Below are 24283 nucleotides of genomic sequence, written 5' to 3'. Positions count from 1 at the left end.
CTGTAATTGACTGTATATTCATTACAGGATAATAAAGAGTTCTTTATGTTTTTCTTTATTTCCACTGAGGCCAACTCCAAGTGGCATGTTCATTCCCACAGGCTTTGACACAAACTCCTGTAGTCCTACCCTTCCCTTCCCCTCTTTTCTTACATGGGGACTCTCCTTTTTCTTACCTGTTCTCTCAGCTTTTAAACTTCAGACCCATTTCTGAGTCTGCATGTCTTGAGAGTTACTGACAAAAGCGCCAGGGAACTGCTGATTCTGCCATAAGGTTACATAATTTAGTATTTCAGATGGTGACCCAGCTCCAGCTCCCCTTGAAGAAAATTGAGAGATCACTAATTCCCATTTTGCCATGCCATTTAACTGCTACCATGATTTATAGGATGTTTCAATAACCCATCCATGATATTCTAGGATTTTGGTTTCTGAGATTTCTGTTTTTCCAAAACCCAGAGGTATGCACAAAGGCAGTATTTCTATTCTTTCTAGAAATCTGGGAGAGACTTATCTGTCCCCTGTCCTGACCTGAATGCTTGATGCACAGCACTTTCTGCTCGCTGAATTTAACGGGGTGGTTTGAGAGTCAACCCCCTTTCATCCTTCAAGCCCTACTCAATAAGACTCAGTGGTCTGCAGGACTGCTTTTTCACTCCAGAAATTGGTTTTTATTTGAGTGTTTGTGCATTTTTCCATGTTGAATTTTTATCTGACAGTGCAATGAACGGTTTCCAACCCTGTCTTTCTTTAGTTTCCTCTCACTCCTCTTTAGTCCTAACATTGTTAAATATTTTTGCAACCAGAAGGTATTTTTGGAGTGAATATACTGCCATGACTCTCTGTTTTCAATGGCAACACTCGGTTCTGGCTGCCATGAGCAGACACAAGATGCCATGTAAAACTGCAAGTTGATTTTTAAAAAATCTGATTATATAATGTTGTACCATTCCTTTTGGTTGAAATTCCAGGAAAGTAGCAATAGGGATTTTGTATTGCCTACCCTAAACAGTAAGCATGTTTTAAATTCAGAAAGCTAACTAATACAATAATAATGTTCAAATTTTAAAGCTGTTTGGCAAGGAGGGGTACTGAAAAAAATGTCAGCTTCACCCTTTGACAGCACTGGCAATCACCCTTTAAAATCTGCTATAATACTATAAGAAGTACCCCAAATATTTGGTTTAAACACTTTTAAGCTACCCTGCCATGCCAGCTGTAGGGAGGATCTCAGTTGAGAGTTGATTTTGGTTGACAGTCAGGTCAGAGAGCACCCATGACTTACTACCTGCATACGTTTCAATTCCCCAGACATCAGATTGACACCACAAAAAGGAGGGAAGTGAGGCTAATTTGTTGACTGTCATGAAGAAAGATGGTTTCTGGAACAGAATCATAGAAACCACATGGTAAATCTAACATGCTAGGAGAGCCATTTGCCAACACAATTTGTGTGAATTGAGAATTAGGTAGCACAAAAGGACAGAGGACAAAGGGAGAAATAAGAAATGACGCCATCTCCGTGCCCCCAAAACTGAGAGGAAGCGATGCCAATGGAAAGCTTCCACGCTTCTGAGAAAACAAGTGCTTGCTGAAGTCTGGCTTCTGGTTCCTTGGTTGCTTCTAAGACTGTTACAGCTACCTGGGGACTTCTCGGATCTTACCACAGTGCCACGATCTTTACACACAATAGCCATTGCACTGAATTTCGAATTAAATGTTATTAGAGGCTTAAACAAAACTCCACCCTTTTGCTGTTTATGGTATTGGTTCTGATACCTCAGGTCTAAACACCTCGCTTTGAACACTCCATTTCTGTTTCTTCAATAGGAAAACAAATTGGGTTTAAGGAGCAAGAGCAGAACAAGCAGAGGAGAGTCTTCGAGCTTGATGCCTCCTTCAAACTGCTTACAGAGAAATAACTTATTTTCCAGATACATCCCTGAGGTTATCCTGCTGACTCCAGAAGCTACCCAGGAAACATCCCCAGGCCCTGTGAACAACATATGCACTTGCTGGGCAGAGCAAGAAATACTAACAATTAAAGCCAGTAAAAGGCTTGTAATCTGATTTTAGTTGATTAAAGGTAAGAAGATCACTTTTCCTTCAAGTGAAGTTTCATATCACCTATTGAATTTGGATCTTCACATATTAAACAGCTGTCTATAAGAACAAAGTGATATTTCATCAGGAGGAATTTTTGAACATTACATTTTTGGCGTAAGACCAAGAGCTATGGTCAAAATCAGTTCTAAGCAGTAAAGACAAGTTTTTACGTGTAATTCTAGAGAAAGTTCAAATCTGTACAAAATTCTATTTATAACTTTTTAAAGGAAAAAAGCCCGAAAATTATTTTACTATAAAAAACTATCCTGGGGAAAAGACCAGCAATTTTATAAAAGAATATTTATGGCAACTCCAAAATAATAGTTTTTGACTTTCCCAGGTCACCTATATGAATTAAATCTAGCACAATTACTAGAAAAACCAGAGCCAGCCTAGAAATGCTGGGGTCTGACTGGCTGCATAAGCCCTTGTTTCAGATCTTTTGATCGGAGCATAGTCAAGGGTTTTGAACTATCTACACATTGGATGTTTAAGGGGGAAGCTGGTTGATTTGAACAAAAAAAAAATTCCTTTGAATTGTAGTATTGCTCAAGAATTGCATCACCCATAGACAAACAGAAAATAAATAGTTCCAGATTCTAGTTAAAATGAACAAAGATAAAAAATAGTGTTTATGCACAAAGATAAAAGCTAAGGCATATATTATATCTCATTACCAGTGTTATTTCCTTTTTTCCTGGTTAGAATTTCCCTAGTCTTCCACAAGACCTTTAAAATTAACTTTAAGCTATTGACTTTTTGCATGGCTTCTCCCTTTGCCAAGCAAAACAACACAAAACAAAGCCCGTACTGCAGACAGATGATGATCTCGTACTGACCTGCCTCTGTATGTGACATCATTGCACACTTGAGTGACACCTGCTGTGACCACCTTACCACACTGAGGTTAACCCGTGCTGCCGCCACTCTCCTTCTTCCCATTGCCATAGCAAAATGCTCATGAATAATTCAAACCAATAGGAAAAAAGTCCATGAAAACCATCTAATGTGTTTCGACTATTTGATGCAGTGCAAGAGGACAGAAAGATACCTCTTTGCAGGGAGATCCATCAGCCGCTAATATCTCTAACAAAAGGAGGGCTACAGAAAGCCTGTTCCTGCAGATCTCATGATGAAAAACTACATGTTCATTGGACAAACCTTCTTTGAAAAGTACCTTCCACTTTGAATGAATTTTATGAGGGTGTGTTGGGAGAGGAGTCATGTTGTGGAGTAAGACGGTTCTACCGTGTCAAAGATGTCTATCAATAACAAAGTATTCATACTTCGTTAAAGCACTTTTTATATTTATTTTTTAAAAAATCCATGCAACATCTGATGAGAGTTTTTAGAGGAATATCTATGCTCAGTGTGGCTTATGTAAGACCAAGAATGTTGAACTTATATAATTCCAGGTAAAATAACGGATGGTCAGAGGCCGGGATTATTACTACACTTCACAGAAGACATGCAAAAAATGCTACCCAAGTGTTTAGGTAGGCAAGGAAATAACTGAAAACAGACTCATTATATGTAAACAAAAGTGGATTTTAAATAGATACGGCAACTGCCTTTGAATTTTTTTTTGCAACCTGACACGTCACTGTTTCTGGTTGCAGAATGGTTACAATTTTGAAATGTTAAAATCTTGTTCTTTTTATATTATTTTCTCGTGAAAATAAGGTCTATATTGTCTTCCGATGCTCCATTGCAAACTGACAGAAGTCTATTGAAGCTACTGAGTAAAATTTACCTTCTTTGGAATAGGGTAGGAAAAACTTCCCAAGGGAAGTGGCTTAATAACGACAGCTGAACTGCAGCTTGCGCCAGTGCTAACTACAGCAAGTGGCTCCTCTGATTGAGACAAATTAATTTGAATATTGAAGTTGTTATGAAACTACATGTTGCAGTAGCAAAACATATTTACTTAGATTAAGGCAGGAAGGGATGGCAAGGAAACTTAGATCTGACTTGTTTTCCACAAAGGCGTAATAAAAAAATCATTTAACTGGGTCTCCAGATGACTATTAAAAACAGCTAAAGCTACCTACAAAACTATTGTACTTGCTAGTACACTGAACGTGGAAAATAAACCCTGATCATGTGGTCTACTAGTGCCATCTATTGTGTACAGGGAAAAATACAGATACCGAATGTAGAAGTTGCCTATTTTGACTTTAAAATGTGAGAAGTGCTCATTCTGCATTACAGTACCAATTAGAAAACATAGCCAAAGCTCATAAAATCACTTCTGCTTTTATAAAATACAGCAATTATTATCATTTATGTGTATTACAGCAACAGGCAGGACTCTAACCACTGTCAGGCTTCATCATGCCAATATTGTTTGTGTACGCATGTATTCCATATGGGGACACACACACACAAATGCAGTGAAAGACAGACCCAGCTGTCATAGTTTTAGTCAAAGCTACAGAAATCTTATAAATTAAAACCTACTGCAACTTCCTTATGTTATGTCAAATTTCTCCCAAATAAAGGGACATTAGCTCATCTTCCAAGGAAATGAACATTATCCCTTCTTAAAATCCAAGCACCATGCTGCCTTTCACCTTTTCTTGGAGGAGAACAGCTCTTCCAGCTCTTTTCTTCCAGGGAGACTATTTGTAGTGGACATTGTAAACCACTAGGATCAGCTCACCATCCCCAAACACTCTGAAGTCTTCAAGCAGACCCTCCAAAACCTGAAGTCTTGTGAAAATGTGGTGTCAATATTGAGACCAAGACTCTGTATTTACACAGCAGTTTAAAATACCAAGCTCTTGAATGTCTTTACAAACTTTATACTGCAACATCCAAAATTTACGGACGTATGTTACCATAATCCCTCTCTAGTCTGCTTAAAACTTTTGCAACCAGTATTGCCGACAAATAATAAACCCCTTGCCATCAAGATCATTTTACTACTGTCAAACATACACTGCTGTCACAGATAAGGCAGAATGCACACAGAGCAGAGCAGAAATAAAAATTCAGAATACCTCATGAGAAAAAACAAAGCCGTGATATATGGTGTTCGCTGGTTGAGCACACATGGGAGAGAAGAGCAGTGTGAGTAAGCGTCCTAAGACAAAGTGGGTTTTAGGTCTTTTGAGTCGATTGAGTCTCATCCTTACATGATTTGGAAATCTGATACAGACCACAGTGGTAGTATTTCATCAGTAGATCAAGCTGCACAACCTAGAAAAATGAGGCTTTGCACTTTTGGAAGGGGTAGAGAAATGATTTAGCATCATCACTAAAAATAACAATAAATGTCATGTGATTTACTGTAATTTAGGCAAAAGAAGTTTCTCAATCACTCACCATGGGCTGACAAATAGAAAACATCATGCAAAGAGAGTAGATGTTGAAAATATTTCTAGCATAGCTCCCAAGAAAAAATAGCTGCTTCTTGTTGCTAAGAAATGTGAAAATACAGAAAAAAAGAGCCTGTTGCAAAGCAACAGAAGTGTACTGTGACATTATGTGTACTAACCTGTAGAGATCACTTGGTTGTAAAAAATTAAACAGCATTTTTTAACAAGAGTCATCCACAGCTAAAATGGTACACCTTGCTAGAATAATTATTTTTTTTTCCAATTGCTTGCAACTTGTCAGCTCATATTTCAACTAAAAAAAATAATTAGGATCTTGACTGAAATGCTGCCTGGAGCCAGAGAATAATCAAAATGTTTTCAATTGTTGTTCACTGCACGAATGAAAAGGTAATAATCCATTGTCTCTATCTGCATATTGATGTATGTCAATGTTTTTGGCCTAACAAATTAAATGAAAGGCAAACTGTTGGTGATGCATACTTTTGGTCATAAATGTAACTCATATAAAAATGTATCATGATAAAGCTCAGAAAAATGGAAAGGATTTCATTTGTAGTTCGTCAGTACATTGATTTCAGCAGACAAGATTATCTTGATTCAGCCACCTTCTCTGAAAAAAAAAAATTTTTTTCTTTTTAGGAGACTATAAGCACTGCAAAGGTTGGCAGGCTGGCTATGATTCTTTTGAGGAGGACAGAGTACCAAGAGATTGAATACGTGTGAACTTGTTTCAGGAGCCTTGTATTGGGATGATGATTTAAAATTTTCTTAGTGTTCTCTTGCCTTGAAACTTGTGAAATTTGTTGTGGTGATTTCCTGCCTAAACCAGAACAATACAAATAATTCTTCTACTGTTTAAGTGTACTTGGATTCACTGTAAAAACACACAAATATTAGTTAAGGCTGAACTTCAAGTTAACGTAATTTCTTTTTTCCGTGTAAAGGGTTTAGTAAATTGATGAGCTGAAATCCGATACAGTTTGAAATAACAACTTTTCAGCTCCTTATACTTTAAGAAAGCTAGGAATAAAAAGCAATAAAAGAACAATACACAATGCACTAAGAAATACAGTCTTTTCTTAACATGGCCTTCAAAATAACAGGATGTCACTTTTTGTGGTTGGTATATATTTTCTTGTGACTATTTCTGATCTTCACTTGAAGGAATGTGTGCCCCTTGCAGGATATCTAATCAGCAAGACATAAGTCTTGCATTTAGTCAGTACTAGATTTGGTTTTTAACATGATTGTAACTATAAACCTCTGCAAGATAACCTGAATACTGTGGAAAGCAAATCTGCCTGTGAAAAACATTTTTACTATTTTTATTTGGAAAAACTTATAAAGAAAACGTGGACTCTTTAAGTTGTGAAAAAGCTGAATTTAATGCAGTTTAAAATACACATTAAAGGAAATATCAACAGATGACTAGTCTTAAAACATCACTCCCCAAAACAGACATTTGTTCTATCTCATGGAAAATCAGCAACTGAAAATCATCAATATTTCTGCATAAACTGTGACAGAACATGGCAAACGTAATCTTCAAAGAACTTGATTGACAGCCAAGTGGTTAATGCACTAAATGGAGGTAGTGAATCAGTCCACAAAAGACCCTTTTGCCTCCAGATACTTGTAACATCTCAATTAGTTCCTTTCCAAGTCTTTCATTAAAGAAATAAGTTTATAGCAGCAAATATGCTGTGTCTTCACTACAGAAGCTCTCCAGGATTTCTTTTTTCTTCAGTTTTATATGTATATAATACTCATACACACACAACTGAACACCAGACAACTAGTGGCACCCCTTCTTGTTTTCCATTCACTCCCAATGACTTTTTGATGGCCCTCCATTCCATCATTGTAGGTTAAAACACAGGCTGGAAACCTTCTGCTTTCTATTAACCAAACTGCAGTAAGATTTCTCTTTAGTAGATTGTGCATAAATGTAAATTTACTTTCTATTCCCACTTCAGTTTTAAGCTTCCTATGACTAGCAGTGCATAAAGGGGGCAAAGGGGTAGACTTTTACAACATATATTGCAGTGATAATTAGAAAACATTTTTCAAGCAATACAGTTTAAACTTCTCCTAGGATTTGTATTTGTATACAGCGTCCACTATCAGAAACGTAGCATAGTGTTGCCATCTACTAACGGCAAATTTCAAGTCTCGAAACAAAAATGCCCGCTTCCACTCACACTTTCCTCCACAGTCCTTGCAATTTAACAGAGTCGGAATTCAGCCTTAGTGTTTTACACTGTCTTTAGACTTTCCTAACTATCTGCAAAATGTACTGTCTCAAGTTTAACACTAGTGTTACTAGCCAGACTATAACAAATGAAAAAGTATGGATATGTCCAAAAGGGAGGAGTTGAGGAAATCAAAACTCTTTGAATGACTTTCAAGTGCTTCTACAGATTGCTTCTATTACAGTATTTTTAATATATCGAACAGTATGAAAATTACAAAATACTGCAAAAAGGTAGCAAGAACATTGCTGTGAATTTTAAAAATATTTTAGTGGATGCTGTTATAGATGTTGCAGAGTTAATGGCATGGGTTCTTTATACAACTTTATAAATCCCTGTCCCTCTGCAACATTTTCTGTAAGTAAAAAGAAACCTAGAATATTCATATATATATAAAAAATATAATTTTTTCCACTATCAGGACTCTTCATGTATTTCTGTTGATATCCTTAAAGAAACTCTCTAAAAGAAAAATAAAAGAAGATCAGCTTAGGATAAATTAATTTTACAGTTCTATGATATAAAGTACAAGGAGATAAAACAAAAAAATGTATTTAAGTGAAATACATACTGTGAGAAATTTAAAAAACAAAAAGCTTATTTTTCTTAGAGTCTGGTGGTTGTTTTTTCTGAATTAATAGTTTGGCTTTCTGTGAGCACTGGTTAGGACAAAAAGAGGACAGAATCTAAAAAATCTTTCTGTCGTTGTCAAACACTAAGATTGGATTTCATGCTATTTTATAGCCTGTAATTTAAAATGTCTGCATTTCTATTTAGTTTAATTCCATCACTTTCTCTTATTTATTATGTTCACAATATTTTTATATATAGTTAAATTTTCAATGTTGAACACTTTGGGACCTGTGATCTGAAGCAGACTTATCAAATAATTTAGCTACTCTGAGGACTACAGCATTGTCTGCAAATATGTATCTCCAAGGGAAGAGTTTGACTTTTGATAAAACAGATACCATCATATATGCAGATATCAGACAGTGATTGACTGGCAATAAATACCTTCCCCTCAAAATGGTAAATTTAATGATGCATGCATTTCTGAATGGTACTTCAGTATTTTTGTCAGTTTTAGAAGGCAATTATATGCCTTTGAGATAATGCATTATGTAACTTTGAACAATTACTTTTTTTAAAAAAGCATTTCGTTCTGCAGAACCCAGCTTTTTTTTTAATAAGGGAAGCCCTACAGCCATGGTCTATTCAGTACTATCAGTCAAAAGTAAACAGGGGTAGAAATGTTTGCTATCAGTTAGCAAAATGTATGTTAACTCTGAATCCTTAGCTGAAAATTGATTTCTGTATATGTTATGAAAGTTATGTACAGATTATATATAAGTATTAACCACTTGCAAGCTGAGCAAGCATGTAAGTGAAGATGCAAGTAAATTAATTACATGATCTGATGTCAAATTTGGTTTTATGCCAGAAGACTTAGAGGGTTCTCACTATTTTTCCTCCCCTCCCACTTCCACGAATTCTGGATATGGTTTCCAGCAATTTATCACAGCACCAGTTGGCTCACGTATGTGATCTTGATTATTAGTTCTACAGTTATGCAAGTGCTTGGATCTGGTTTTTGACTTTCTAGGACTTGTGTGAGGCAATGGTATATATGAAAGACTTATGTATGGGGTATGACATCTACAGTGATTACAACTGAGTTAGTTCATCTTTGTAAATATGGTACAAAACAACAGCTCTCAGTCTTTTTTACCTTAAGCTCTCTACTCCAGTCTTGCAAATATCCCACTACTTTATGGTGAAAATAAACATACAGAAGTCTGAGAAGGATAAGGAGGCCATGATCCTTCTAACACCTACAGTAATAGTCAGGAGGTTTTGCCCTCAAATCTCCACAAGGCACTTGCCATGAGCAATGTGGGGGTTTTTGGTTTTTTTTTCCAAGTTCTTTTGCCAAAGTTAAGCCTCACACATTGGTATTTTCAACATTTTACAGCCCTGTACCGAACAAAAACCCCACAAAACACTGCAGCTAGAGCATGCTGTGTAAACAACAAGAGTTGGTGAGGCAAAGCTTGGGAAAGTAAGTTCAAGGCATGCCTTTCACAATTCATATAAAAGTGTTCTCTTTTTAACTAATCTAATATATTCTCTTCCTTAAAGTCAGGCTTGAAACATCACCAGATCCAGCTATCCAAACCAGAAGGTTTTCATGTCAATCCTTTTCAAAAAGTATTTGATATTCTTCACATTGTGAGAGAACATATATCAAAATTGTAATTTTTAAAAAGAAAGGAAACATCTATGGTTGAAATGCATTGGATTATTATATAAAATCCCTCAGGTAGAAAGAAATGCAGGTTTAGTTGCATCATTTATTTTGTTATTATGTCACTTTTAGAGTGCCTCTTTCTAAAAAAGATTGGTAAATAAGTAGAAGATATTAATTTACTGAATAATTTTCAAGACCAGACACCTATTAAACTATTAAACTGATTTATAAAACTGATTTTTATATTTTAAAACCCAGGGGAAAAATATTCATTAGGTAGACAGAAATCAGTTCTGTGACTAATAAAATTTGTTTCTGTTTAGCTTTGGTTTATCTAGCTGAGATAAAGAATGGTAATTTTCTATTGCATTTGTTGTTATACAATTCACAGCACTTCTTACTCACTGCTAAAATATGTAGATACCAACCTGAAAATCTCTAATGAACGTTAAAAAGAAGAAGATAAAACCAAAGGCAACGGTCCATTCACAGATCGCACTCAAAACATGGTAAGTATAATCCTGATGAAATGAGACATAAAATGAATTTTCAGACAAAACAGCTAAACAAAATAACTGTGGAATGCTATAATAATAGACATTTCCTTCTGTAAATTCAACAAATATTCTAAGACTTATGACTCATCATCCCAATACCCTATTGACTAAAAATCAATTCAGATTTAGTTTTTACAGAATGGTAAGTATATTTATCAAGATTGCATATGTTCCATTAAGCAACATGTCTTGTGCACTAACACAAAAAATAGTAGAAGAAAACTACAATTAGCACAAGATCAAAACACAGCTTGAATATAATTTGCACCTGAAAAAAATGTAGTTCTTATGTGAAGGATACCAAAGTGCCCATATTCAAAACTTTTACTCAGGGCCACTGAGTTCAGTAGTACTATCCCGTTTTAAAATGGAGGGCTACCCTTGTATGACAGTACCTGACAAGACCTTTGTTTTTGAGTAGACCATCACAGAAAACCTACGTAATATGACACAAACAGAACGTAAGGTGTTTCTTAACATGCCATCAACAAATATGCCATCTGTTTCAGTAAAAACATTTTCTCATCCTTGCATCTCAAGCTAAAAAAAAACCCTCAAGAGGTAGATATTACTAAGATTATCTAACTTGTGAAGATTTATCTCACAGCTGCCTTGCCACTGTTTGGCTGAAGTACATTTGCCAAGTTTGCTTTTACTGAGCTCTTCAAGCAGGATACACTCTCTGCATTATTTACCCTGCTTTTTTAACACCTCCGTGTGGCAAAGTTTGTCCAAACAGAAAACTTACCTTTCATAGTTATCATTCTGAGAACACTGAAATAAATTCAAATACTTGATATTGACTTGACTATGCTTCAGCTCAGACAGCCAATGTTTATCACAATAGTAAAGACTAATAAAGAATGGTGAAAAAGCTGAGAAAACCAATGTTGTAAAAAAACCTCGAAACTTCAGAATCAAATCGGTCCACTTCCATTTTACGTGTGAAGTTCATTTTCAAGAAATGTGACTATAAAAGGAAGTAGAATAACTCACTTCCAGAATATCTTTTTTTTATTTTTTTAACAATTTGTTCTATGGGTAAGTTTCAAATGCTTGGTTAAGATGAAAGTCTAACTCTCTGAAGATTGACCCATCCATGACAAGTTTTCTTACCCTAGCCACAGATGGTTTTCTAATGAAGAAATAACTGGAAAGCAGCATTGCACAAATCAATGAGATTTCACAGTTCTGTTCATGATAATGCACTGTTTGAAGTCTCTGAAATGTTTGTAGTGCTATACACTTTTAGATAAACCTAACAGCATACCCCAGATAATATGATACAGGGTAAACTGGCTGCCTAATGAGATTTTACCTTTTCACCTGGAGTCCAATCAATCTTTGTCATGGATATTTGTGAAGCAAACACAATCACTGGGAAAAACACAGTGTAAAGGAAACTATAAAATTTAGTGAGTAATAGTGAAAATGTCTGCTTACAAAAAAAGACCCCATCTCCCCCTTGTGTAACACAGGAGGTCCTGAACAACCACAATATCAAATCAAAGTATTAAGAAGACAAGTAAATGAAACACATTATTGAAAGGTAACTGATAGCAGCAATCAAAACAATTTCTGCATAAATAAAGGTTTCTGCGGGTTCTTCCGAAGTACAGAAGGTAAGGGGAGACACTCCAAAACTTAGATCACATTCATGATTGAGAACTGTGGGAGTAGAGGCCTGCAATGTTGGAAGGGGAACCATGTTGGTTTCCACTGGTCCACAACAGGTGCCTTGACGCATCTGTACAACCTTCTCGCAGGACTGGCGCCCTCTTTAAAAGCCATTTCACAGCTGCTGAAACCAAAAGCAGGCTGTAGCTGGCTGGCTGATGTGATGATCTGCTGCGACCACTTTTCAACACTGGCACATCACCTAAAGACCAATAAAATCAATGGGTTGACTCTAACTTCAGCAGGCTGTGGGAAAAGCCAGTGAGCGTGTTGAGTGTGTCTCTAGGGAAGGCATATAATGAAGCCAAGCGCCAACCGACATGATCAAAAGCAATGGCTTTAGGCTTGAAGGAAGTCTTGTGTATGCCAACTGTATTTTATATGTCCGTGTGTTAGGTTCATTTTAGAAGTGGTGCCCCCCTTCTGCAGGCCATTCTCTATACCCTCCTTCAAATGAAGGAGGTTGGAAAATTGGTCTAGCTTTATTATCGTATGATCTTATGAAGAACTCTGGGGCATTAGATTTAAATATACCACTGAAAGAAGAGGTACAGCTTTTTAGAAGACCCTGAAATTCATCTTTATGCTATTAATAGTGTCTCGACATGCTATATGCATTATTATAGCAGAAATATTAGAGAGCCCTAAGCAAAGATTGTAACCTCATTTTCATCCTTTATCAGCAATAATATCAGTTTACCTTAAAAGGAAAATCATGAAGGCAGAAAGGGAAAACCGTGGGACACACCATAAAGGATACTAGGAATGAAAGCAATGCATGATATTACAGATATGGCCATCCTTATGTGACACACAAAGTAAGTGTTCCATTGTGGACAGGACTTGTAAGAGATTATGGACTGAAGTGTAATGTATACAACACCCGAGCCAAATGCTACCAAAGCTCCTATGTCATGGACACTGGGAACAGACAGCTCCTGGAAAGAGAATCAGCACAATGGTTAGCTGCTACGATTTGAACAGTGGTAAGAATCAATGAGCCCTGAGAAGATGGTAGCCGCATTATGCGGGGCATGTACAAGCAGTGGGAAACAGTCCCTTCTCCCAACGGTTTACACAGGGAAGATGAAAGAAAATAGAGAAAGAGTAGCTCAGAAAGGTAAGCTAACCATGTCCAAAGCCACCAGGTCAAAGTCCTTTCCCATGTTCACATAAAAGCATAGATCAATTTTAGTGCTGTTCAACAGTTGGTCTATTACCAGTTAACGTTTCCACAAACAGGAACTGGCTCATGTTTTTCTTAAGAGGTTCTTATACCTCCTTTTTCCCTTCACCCTGCCAAATATTTTCATCCTTTTGTGTTGAAAGTCTAACCTGCATTTGTGTGACCATACTCTAACAGTAAAGTTTCACGGGAGCTGTTCTAAATAGCGACTGCTATAGCTCCGTCCCCCACCCTCCAGTGGCCAGCCACAATGCTCCAGGAAATCAGTCAGCAGAAAATTAGTTATATATTTAAAAAAAAACCCAAGTATTACCTAAAATAAGCTCTTGATATGAAGGTCTTACACTGTCAGTCTCTTGAATTATTCAGCCCTCTTACTCTTCCCCACATCATCAGCCAGTTTTATTCAAGTTCCGCAACAGGTGAAAGTGTGTTTAAAATTCCAGTATCACTACATATGGCCTATATTTTTTTAATACCCTACCTATGGAAGATTCTCTCCTTTAAAACACAAACAAGTAGAATATCCAGTAACAAAACAGACGAAGATTCCAGAGAAATTATTGTATTCTAAATGTTTCAAAAAATTACAAATACAAAGTTACACCACCTTGGACTCCAATATCAGACACATAAGTTAGCTTTAAAGCTCCTTTCTGTCACCAGAGCATAGCAAAACATGTGCTGTGATCTGACCTATACAGTTCTATTTTAGTGATTCATGAAAACACATCTATATCCTTCCATTACATATTTTAACATCCTTCCTGCCTGGAGGCCACTGTTTTCTTTGTCTTGTAATGGTGATTATGTTCACATGCTCTTTTAAATTCTTTTTCTCCATGCTCTTCTTTCTACTTATTCCCTTCTATCTCTGTGACACATTAAGTTTCGTTAGATTTTAAAGCATGTTCCTCACACAGGTATTTAAGTGCCATCTCACCTATACTTGCATTTTCTTCTCCCCTGTCCCACTTTTTGCCTTCCATATAGGAATGACAGAATTTGGTATGGAAAGCATTAAGCAAGCCTAACTGTTGGCTTTTGCGTTTAGCCCCATACACAATATACACAGCTTTTCTAACATGGCTCTCATGATTGCTCCTATGGAACTGCCACAGCTTCCCTAAAAAGCCCATCATGCTCAACCCCTACAGAACCTGGGAAATGTTGCTACATCTGCTAAGGTAAGCCTCCTAAGCTTCCTAGTCAAAGCCAGGAAGATCTCTCTTTAATCATGTGTAACATTTAACAGGCAAAAATATACCTGCTAACACCTAGGGTTTCACTTTGCCTTATTCATTAAGGGCTACGGGATTTTTCCTTCCATATCCAATTATGTTCTTAAAGCTAGTCCTTCACTGTCTTTCATTTCTGTATTTCAAGCATTGTGTTATTTAAAACAAAGAACAAACACCTTATTCATGACCATTACTTATTTTCTCAGAAACTCTCTTGCTTTTAGAGGACACACTCCTAGTGTTTTCTCCCACCCCGTTCCTCACTTAAGTGTGCAGAGACCAGTATTATTAAAACCCCACGCTACTTACCATATCTTACCTTGAAGCAAAAAGGGTGAAAAGAATTTCCTTACAACTAATTATGCTAGTTAAAAGACTCACCACAAGTGGTGCTAGATTTGAGTAAATAAAAGCAAACCTTAAATATTTCCAGTATAATTTCATACTAAAGTCTTTTTAACAAACCAGGTATTTTGCTCTGGGGAAAGAGAAAATGAACTGATGCCCAATAGTGGCAATCAGCTCTACTACAGTACTCAGGTATGGTGTTAGCTCACCTGCTGGGGAAAAATAAATGTTAAGAAACAAACAGGTAGGGCACATGAATGTGAATTTTCTGCATGACCCACTGATTAGAAGGACTAGACTGAATGCTAAAGAAATAACTTCTAATTCCAGCTTTGCTTTGGTCTCTTGACCTGAAACAATCGCCCGACCTTGAGCAAATCTCACAGCCTCTTCATATCTCAGTTATTCTACTGGTAAATGGGGATAAGAGTGTACTGTTCAGTAGTTGTACATTAGTTAAAAGGCTGAAGACTTGCAAGCCACCATTTCCATCTTCCTGGGCAATTAAGCATGCTCAAAAATCTGCTAGATCAGATTCTTAGCTAGATTAGATCCTTACTGTGTTCTGAACCCTTCCTACAAACTGCACTGAACATGGAAGGTAAGGTCAAAGCAGAGGAAAAAGAAATTAGGTGAGGAAGGAGTTTATGAACAGGCAATGAGAGACAACAGAGATTAGGTAAGAACCAATGTTATAACTGTCAAGGGGCCCCTTTGGAAACTTTAGGATCAAAGTTTCTGCTTCCCTGACTCTCTTAAATTATTTTGCATTCCTGATTTGACTTTTCCTTATTGAAGCTGAGTTTGCTTCCTATTTCAGTCAAGCAACACTGCTCCTCATCATCTAACTTTTTTTGTGCCACATATAAATCTAATCAATAAGAGTACAGATATTTAGAAGTAGAATAGCATGCTTAGAATAGACCACAGCACCTGTAGTGTTTGCAATCCACATGCACTGCCTGGAGGAGCAAGATATCAGTCTAAGGCAGAGTTTTTTGTCTGAAAATACCATGTCAATTACATGCAAAATTGTACTGGCTGCTGAAGCCATGACAATCTTTATTTTCAATTTCTCTGTATGTTGTCAGGTCACTACATGAGCACAACAGTATTTACCTAAATGTTTCCCAAGGTAGACCATCCTTTAAAAGAAATCAGCTGTTTCGATAGATTTAAAGGCAATATCTCAAACTACCTGCCAATTAAACTTGACTTGACTCTCAGCTGAATTTTTCAGTGCAATTGTCTTAATCCTTCTTTCTGTCAGAATCTACCCTATTACATGCTTCCTCACTAGAAAAGGTGAAAAGAATAATCTGTTTCAATATTTTCCTCTCTACTGAATTTTCTTTCACTGAGGGCTGGACTTTGATTCATAATGAGATGTCTTATCCTTTCTGGCAAAGTAAGTGGTAATTCTACATGTCTCTATCAAATGACTTAACATGTTGTTATGCCATCTCCTACAGACTCAAAATAATGGGCTAATATTGTGCTCAATGTTCTACCCTGTCAGATAAGTCTAGTTTATTCTGTAGAAAATGTTGCTAGTGTGTGTGCCATCATTCAGGTAAAAATACAGGTGTTTTACTAGTCTGATTTACTCTGCCCTACCTGACTGTAAGCAAACTAAACTACAAATAGCAAAGCTTTTTTATAGTAAAAATTTTACAGCAAAAGCATCTATATTAAGTTGTATCCTAGTACAGACATATTACACGACAAGCACACACAAACCCCCTTACTGACGTAACTCTACAAGCAAAAAATCTAGTATATAGGGAGAAAGTAAATCTGTGTTTTTAAAGCTACTGAAAAAAAGCAGGAGCAAGAAAGACATTCTTACTCCATTTGCCAAATATCCACACTGGGATAATGTTAACCATTCTTATCTTTTTGGTTTTTTACCTTGTAAAACAACTTCAGTTTCATTTATGATACGAAATTTAGTCATACCTGAAAAGTTGCAACTATGCCCATTCCAGTACAGCCCATCAATCCAATACATAATGAAAACATGTTGCACGAAGACCTAACAAAGTGCGATGACTCATTTTGCTTCTCTATTAATAAATATCTGATGTACATTGTAATTACACCTGAAAAACAAAAAATACATATTTTGTTCAATGATCATGTGTTGCTTACATTTTAACACCTTGCCCTGTAACACATTAGCATACAGAGTAAAATTATAAGCGTAATACAATACATAACACTGCCTTTAAGTTTACTGAGATGAAGAAAGGCAGTGAATTTCAGATGTATTACTTTCAGATAGAACTGTCTTAACATGATCTTAGTCTTAACATCGCACATTAATGCTTTCTAGAAATAACTGCACATCACTTCAAGAAAAACACTAATTTAAATCCCATTCACCTGTGTGTTTTAGGCACAAAGGCATCGGTATTCCACATTAGGAATAGATGTTACAGGAAGATGAACCGTAAGCTGGAAGTGGGAGAATTTATTCTGCTCTGATATGCAGTCTTGTAACAGAACTACATCTCCTTATAATGGATGCCCTGAAGAATTAATACATTTTTGCAGAGTGTAAACAGAAGAAAATATAACTAGCTGTGTATCCAGAAAATATTTTCAAAGCTTTTGGGCCAATTCTGGCTGCTCTTTAGTACAACAGCATCCCCAAACCACTACACACAGACTTTATTCCAGCCTATGTGACCCCAATATGCAGTTCACTCCTGACAAACACCTCTACTGAATTAGAAGTTTGTGGTTCATCAGGATATAGTAAGCTGTAGACTGGATTCCACAGTTCAATAACACAGAACATGGTTTCAATCTATCTACAGTTGGAAGAATAAATCAGCTAACTTTGTCCAGGTACTGTGAGGTTACATGAAACACAATAAGATAGTGTGACTGAATGAGGCTCTTAAAAAAGGTAAAATATGTGATTTTTTTACTTTGCATGAAGGCCATCATGGACTACATGTATACAGAGGTACACAGCTCTTGATCCTCCATCCCCTAGAAGTGAATAGAAAATGCCAAACTTCCTGATTTGAGGCCAGTAGACATTTAGTAGAGGAGTAGGTATCTTGCAGAGGAAACCAGGTGTTGCTTCAACACTGTTCTTCCCTCTGCTGCAGCATCCTAGAACCTAATGTCTCCCTACATCAAGGATACAGTTTTTGCAAAGTAATTATGCCATCTTTCTTCCACTTTTTATTTCCAGCTGCATTGACTACTTTGCACTCATGAGGTGCTCTTAAGAGACAGAAGTGCCTCTAAGCCTGCACTTCCTGACCCTAAGGACCTGGCCCTCTAGGTATTACTTCCATCTACCTGATACTACCATTGACTGTGGAGTACTTTTTCTGTAGAATATTGTATGGACTGCAATGTAAGCAGACAGCTTTTGCTAGTTTTCATTTCTTCTCTGTGTTCAAACCAAGTACCTTATACATACCTAAAAGTGCTGAAATATTAATCATAAAACCAAAGATACCACTCTCTGGAGGTTTAGTTCCAGTGTCGCTAAAGCAGGAAGAGAAAGAAATTAAAAGTTAATTGAGATCTGTGAAACATAAATGAGATGTACACATGAAACCCCAAGAGAAATGTAACTTGTGTGAACTGCTGCTATGCGCGTAAGACATTTAAACCTATAAATTGCAATGTCATCTGCTGCACACTTAAGCTCCATTTGTAGTACTGAATCATTCTTTTTAGAAAGAAATCGTATTTTTAGAGCATACTATTTGAAATATATTTCTTCCTTTTCTGTATGCAATATGCAGAGATTTGACAGGGTGATACTTTGCTTATGAATGACATAAATGATTACATAAATGACATTTCTTTTATCTGCTAAATTAACACTGTGATAGAGTAAAACATATCTAATGGCATTCAGTATCCTAAGATGTGAGACAATTGGGCTTAATTTCCTGATTTGTTTGAAAGGACTTTACTCCAGGAGAACAATTGCATTCCAATGCCCGGGAACGTTCCTAGCCACTGTTTAATTTACTATTGTAGATATAGCTTAAGAGTACTCTAGGCCCAAGGTGTTGTAAGTCACTTCTGCTGAAGCAATCCACATTTATAGGGGCTAATTAGAAGTTCACTGGGACAGACAGGCGGAGCATGAGTATGAGAATATCTACAGAATTTACAGGCATACATACATGCATACATATATATGAAAAACATCATATATACAAAATATATGTTACGTAGAAAATGGAATACCTTCATCATAGAATTCTTTTCCCTCTTTTCCCTACATATGTGCAAACACCCACCCCAGAGAATGCCCTTTCCTCGCAGGAAGGACATAATCCTGGGAGTATGTGGGTTCAAGTTCCCTCAAGCATGACTCTTTTACATAAGGTGGGTGCTCTGTAAAAAGAAAGATACTGCGATGCTGTCACCTCTTTATGCTATTTTTTTCTGTCTAACACACAACCAGTTGGTATCTATTTGATCAGGCTCTGTTGGTCAAGCCAATGGAAAACATGTAGCTCATAAATCTTTACATAATTTGGGTGTGAGCTGAGTTTTCAGCTACTCAGCAGTACCAAGAGGCACAATTGCATATGTAAACAGAGGCACCCAAGGAACTCTACTGTCAGAAATGTAAACATGTAAGGATTTTAGCTAATGCCAAAGTTCCGTGGAAACTCAGCAAAGATTCTGAGAACAAAACTTTCTCTTAGGTGTATGATGGGACAAGTAGGTACTAGCGAGAGTGTTTTTTTATGTGATTCAAGAAGATGAATACTCTTCATTCCAACAGTGAGGCTGGATTAGTTTTCAGTGCTAAACTTCTGAACCTACCACTGAGTGCAGCGAAAATGACAGGTGCTCAGCATGAATGCCTGTGCTATTAACACCCAAAAGGGAAAGCACTCTCTACATAAGTAATCATTCTTAAAGTTTTTGACAATTTTGCTAAGTTCAAGCCAGAAGAGTATGACCATATCAAAAGACTTAATTTTTCAGAAATTAATATTTGCTCTCACACCCCTTCTTGTTACAGAATAATTTGTGTGATCAGTTGCTAAGATGATTTATCAAGAACAGGAGGAAGCTTAGGGTGAAGTGAGAATCCTTTTCTATGAAAAGCTGATGCAAAAAATAGAGAAAAATCTTGTATTTCTTTTGACTGGTTCCAAATTCTCAGACAGCAAAAGCTTGGATCAGGCTTTTAGACAAGTTTTTACAACTTCTCAGGCATTAAGAATCCCTATTCATCTGTATCTTCTTGTTGTAATGCTTTCTGAAGACTTGTTCCATCTTGTACTCTGTTTTCCTTTGATAGTGGAATTGATGAAAATGGTACAGTAACTCTCAGTTTTTTGTTTGACACTTCTGAAAATCATCTAAATCCATGCTTCATTTAGCCCATTTTTTAACCTTGAACTTCACATCTTTTCCTCATGTTTCTGGAGTGTTTTCATTAATACAATAAAGGACTCTATTTAAAAAGCTGGCCACTTGTGACTATCTTGAAGGACTTTTGCAGACGAGAAGCTGCTCTATGCTAAGTACAGGACTGTGATCACTTCAAAGCTTTTGAAGGACTTTAGGTGAGAAGAGAATGGAATCAGCACATGCAAAGAAAGCCATTTGAAGTTCTTGGAACACTTCACATCATAAGAGCAATCCAAATAACCTGAAATTGCACTGAACTTCATTCATTTTTTAATTAAAGCTTTTCTCAAGCTAAAGCTTTATAGGTGAATTTTGCTATTGTTGATTTTTAAACTAAATAATCTTGAATGTATGCTTTCAAGAAATTTCACACCAAGAGTACTATATCATATCTACAATGTATTTACAAAGTACTGCATGGACTTTTAAGGACACAATCTTTTTAATGCCATATTTAGCACTAAAAAATCCTTGAAGCTAAATGAAGACTTAAGTACATTTTTGTTTTACTTCTGGTCTGCTGCTTTGGAAAAAAGAAAAAAAAAGTATTGTGACAGTTACTTTCTTTTCATGAAAAAGAAAAAAGCTAACGGCACATATGAAACGAAGACATGTGCTCACTTATTTGCAGTGGTGCATAGGTGAGCACAACCACCATGGAAAAGACAAGGAACCCTGTATGAAAATGACAGCATTTGTGCCACCATCTCATGCAGTAGAATTCTACAAACAGTCTAACAGTCTTCAGAAGAGTGGAAAGAGAAGGTAGTGGAGACAGGGAATAAATATTTTAGGGGCAAAAGACTCATCATCATCAAATTTTCTTCATAGCCATCATAAATTATTTATCTCCAAACTGAAGTCCCAAATTTTTAAAGCAGGAAGATTATATTCTGCCTACAGGAATTCTGATTGATCCAGAGGTACTAACTGGCAGCAAATACCTTAAGGAAAATTCTCTTTACTCTTTCACTGAGAATTCAAACCACCAAACAGCCATCCCAGCACATCCAAATTAGTTTGGATTTTGAGTAGTATGAGCAAAAGAACTAATTTGGGCACAACCTTATCTTTTAGGCCTCAGCTGCTAGAAAACACAAAATCATATTCATTTTTATCTACCCAGAAATGTATTTATATGGTTTACTTGATGAGACATTAGCACAGTTTCAATGACAAATTTAGATGTGGTTTTTCTCTCACTGTGACAGCTGTTACCTGGTAAACAAATAAAATAATCAACAAGTTACCTCAAGGCATACACAGGGTACTTGAGGAATATAAATAAGAATTACAGAAATGTTAGACTAAAATTTGTCAATATTTTTCTCCTTCATGTAACTGAAATTTCCCGATACAAGCTCTATTTAATTTTTATTGCTTATTTTAAGATATTGCACAACTGAAAAGTTGCAACATTCTTCCTCTTTCTTTTTTATCACTCCAAGTTTCACTAGATCACATTCTTAATCCCATGATTCAGCTTCTTAGGCTAAAGCAATGACCTCCAAAATAAGAACATGAACTATGGTATGACTATTGGCCTGAGTACTTAGAAGGAATCATCATATTACTCCCAAGTGCACCTTCTACAAAGACGATATGCTTAGACCATACACCATTAGAATTATTACAGATTGTTCACCACCAGTCAATGTATATCCTTAGTCCAAACGTTGTGTTAAAAGGATGTAAACTAAAAAAGACATCTGTCTTTTAAAAAACTTTACTAGCAAATGCAGAGGGCCTGAAATGTAAGCAGGTTCGTTTTGGTTTTTTTAATCCCTGACACAGCCTCATATGTCTTGGGTATTTTTAGGGTATGTGGACATTTCTTGTGATTCTTTAGTTAAAGGATAAGAATGATTTTTTCAGTGAGATGTTCAGTTAGATTGAGATAACTATGGCAGCTGTGATACATTCATCAGTTATACAGCTGTGACTTGTACGTTTGGTCTACCTCTTTTTAAAAAGAGTGACACTTACAATTGTGATATCTGGGCTGTCAAAAACTTGACTGCAAACACAATTATACAGAAAAAAACCCATCCTGTTCTCTCATATATTTTATTCAAGGACATGGCTTCAACATAAGAAACAACATTTGTCAAATTTCTTCCTAAAGGACCTCAAAATCCTTCTGAGCACAAACCATGTACTGAGTGTGGACACAGTTATATCAAATGGTTTATTTTTCTTGGTTAATAATGGATAAATTGCACTGGTTACAAGTGCTTTTGTGTCAGTAAAACTGTGTGTGTAATCAAGGAAGAGCATGAGTATAACCACAATTGTTAAGGCAGTAGGGCATTTGTGCCTATACAAGAACAAGGCTTTACAAGAGCTGGATCCAGATTTGGGCAGATAATCTTAAAAAGTTTTGCTAACATAAGCATGAAGCCCAACTTCCTTTGGCTCAATTTGAATGAAGCTCAACATTCTTGTGGGTTGCAGCGTCATTTGCACCATCTCACTTGCTTATGATGACAGACCTTAATTTTCAATCAAATTTATGTGTATGTACAAATCGGGTTAGCAGCCTTCGGAAATTATGCACGTCCATGAAGTCCTTCAAGAAATTAGGTCTAGATGTATCTTGAAAGATGTATTTGAAAGTCTTTTTTAGATCTTCTATGTATCAGAGACCACTCTTGGATTTCTGGCTTACCTTTAATCTATTAAGAGCTAAATACTAGTAATTTCACAGCTCAGATTTAAATGTTAACATAAGCAATGTATAAACAATGATTCATATAGAATTGCACTTAAATGACTAAGGTTATAGAAAAGTGATGCCAGTCATCTCTCGGGGAGCCTTTTACACTCACTGTTCCTATGCTGAAATTTTAAAAATACGTGTTTGTAGGGGTGTGTGTCCTACAAAAGCTATTGTAGGGCTTTGAGTCCTGTCACCGTCTGGTGCACTTTGGCCCAGTTCTGAAGTTATACAAACAAAACTACATTTCCACTCCTTACTCCCTAAGTTTTGCTAGCATCGGGCCTGCGGCACACTTCGGCTCCAGCAGAAAACTGCCTCGGATCCTTTCTACCACGTCCGTCAGCGTTCGGGTCCTGCGGCTCTCAGAGAGGCCTGGGTGCTAGAGGTGTGATGGGTGACAGGAGCGCCCGGCGGGTCCCCGCTCTGCCTCCCCTCACGGGGGGGCCCCCTCTCACCGTCGCCTCTCCTCCTCCGCTGAACCCCACACCCGCGCCGGCGGCCCGGCCCCAGCCGCGGGGGGAAGGAGCCGCGGAGCCGGCGGCGAGGGAGTCCCTCGGAACCCCCGGGCTAAGCCGCCGCCTCACAGCCCGGGCGTCACCCCCGCCCCGCGCCCCGCCGGCACCTCAGCCGCTCCCGCCGCTCCCGCCTCACCTGATGTAGGGGACGAGGGGCTCGACGTGCCCCGCCAGCACGGCGATCACATAGGAGATGATGAAGGCGGCCGAGGACCAGCTGACGAGCAAAGCGGGGACGAAAGCCACGCCAGGCATGTAGCACAGCATCGCCGGCGGCTGCCCTGCCCGGGGCATCAGCGGCTGGGGCGGGAGTGCCCGGCAGGGCTCCGTGGCGGCGACCTTATGTCGCGGACCGTGACCGAAGACTTGCGGGATGCGCGAACACACACACCCGCCCCCCCACACACTCCCACCCGGCGGCCGGTGTCCACCCGCCCGCCCCACGCGTGTCTGCCCCCCGCCAGGCAGCGGCGCTGCCACCTCCGACAGCCCCAGGGATCCCCCGCCGCCCGCAGCCTTCCCTTCGCTTTCGTTTCTCCTCAGCGTTCCCCCCGCCTCCCCGCCGCGGGGGGCAGCGCTCGCTCCCGTCCCGTCCCGTCCCGTCCCGTCCCGCCCCGCCCCGCCCGCCGCGGCTAACGGCTGCCGACGGCTAACGGCCCCGGGCGGTGGGGAGCGAGG

The 24283-nt window shown here is 37.9% G+C and overlaps 1 protein-coding gene across 1 annotated transcript; it reads right to left on the bottom strand.

Annotated features, from left to right (window-relative positions):
- Positions 1-6807: 6807 nt before the first annotated feature.
- On the bottom strand, positions 6808-23984 carry DRAM1 (DNA damage regulated autophagy modulator 1). Its single transcript, XM_052790406.1, has 7 exons — positions 23742-23984; positions 18402-18469; positions 16919-17061; positions 12945-13122; positions 11826-11884; positions 10379-10471; positions 6808-8161 (listed from the first exon to the last, which is right to left on the bottom strand). The coding sequence occupies exons 1-7, from the start codon at positions 23897-23899 to the stop codon at positions 8117-8119; spliced, it is 744 nt and encodes a 247-aa protein (XP_052646366.1). The 5' UTR covers positions 23900-23984; the 3' UTR covers positions 6808-8116.
- Positions 23985-24283: the final 299 nt, after the last annotated feature.

Source organism: Harpia harpyja, chromosome 6 (genome assembly GCF_026419915.1).
Source record: "Harpia harpyja isolate bHarHar1 chromosome 6, bHarHar1 primary haplotype, whole genome shotgun sequence".
In the NCBI taxonomy this organism is placed as follows: Eukaryota; Metazoa; Chordata; class Aves; order Accipitriformes; family Accipitridae; genus Harpia; species Harpia harpyja.
Note: the sequence above shows the minus strand (reverse complement) of the source record. Positions and strands in the feature narration are given on the sequence as shown.

Excerpts from the sequence above, each read along its gene's own strand:
- DRAM1 (XM_052790406.1), bottom strand. The coding sequence starts at position 23,899 with ATGCCCCGGGCAGGGCAGCCGCCGGCGATGCTGTGCTACATGCCTGGC. Across the intron at positions 13,123-16,918 it reads GCATAGTTGCAACTTTTCAG|GAGCTGTCTGTTCCCAGTGT; the intron begins GTATGACTAAAT and ends TTCTCTTTCCAG. Across the intron at positions 8,162-10,378 it reads CGTTCATTAGAGATTTTCAG|AGAGTTTCTTTAAGGATATC; the intron begins GTTGGTATCTAC and ends TTTTTCTTTTAG.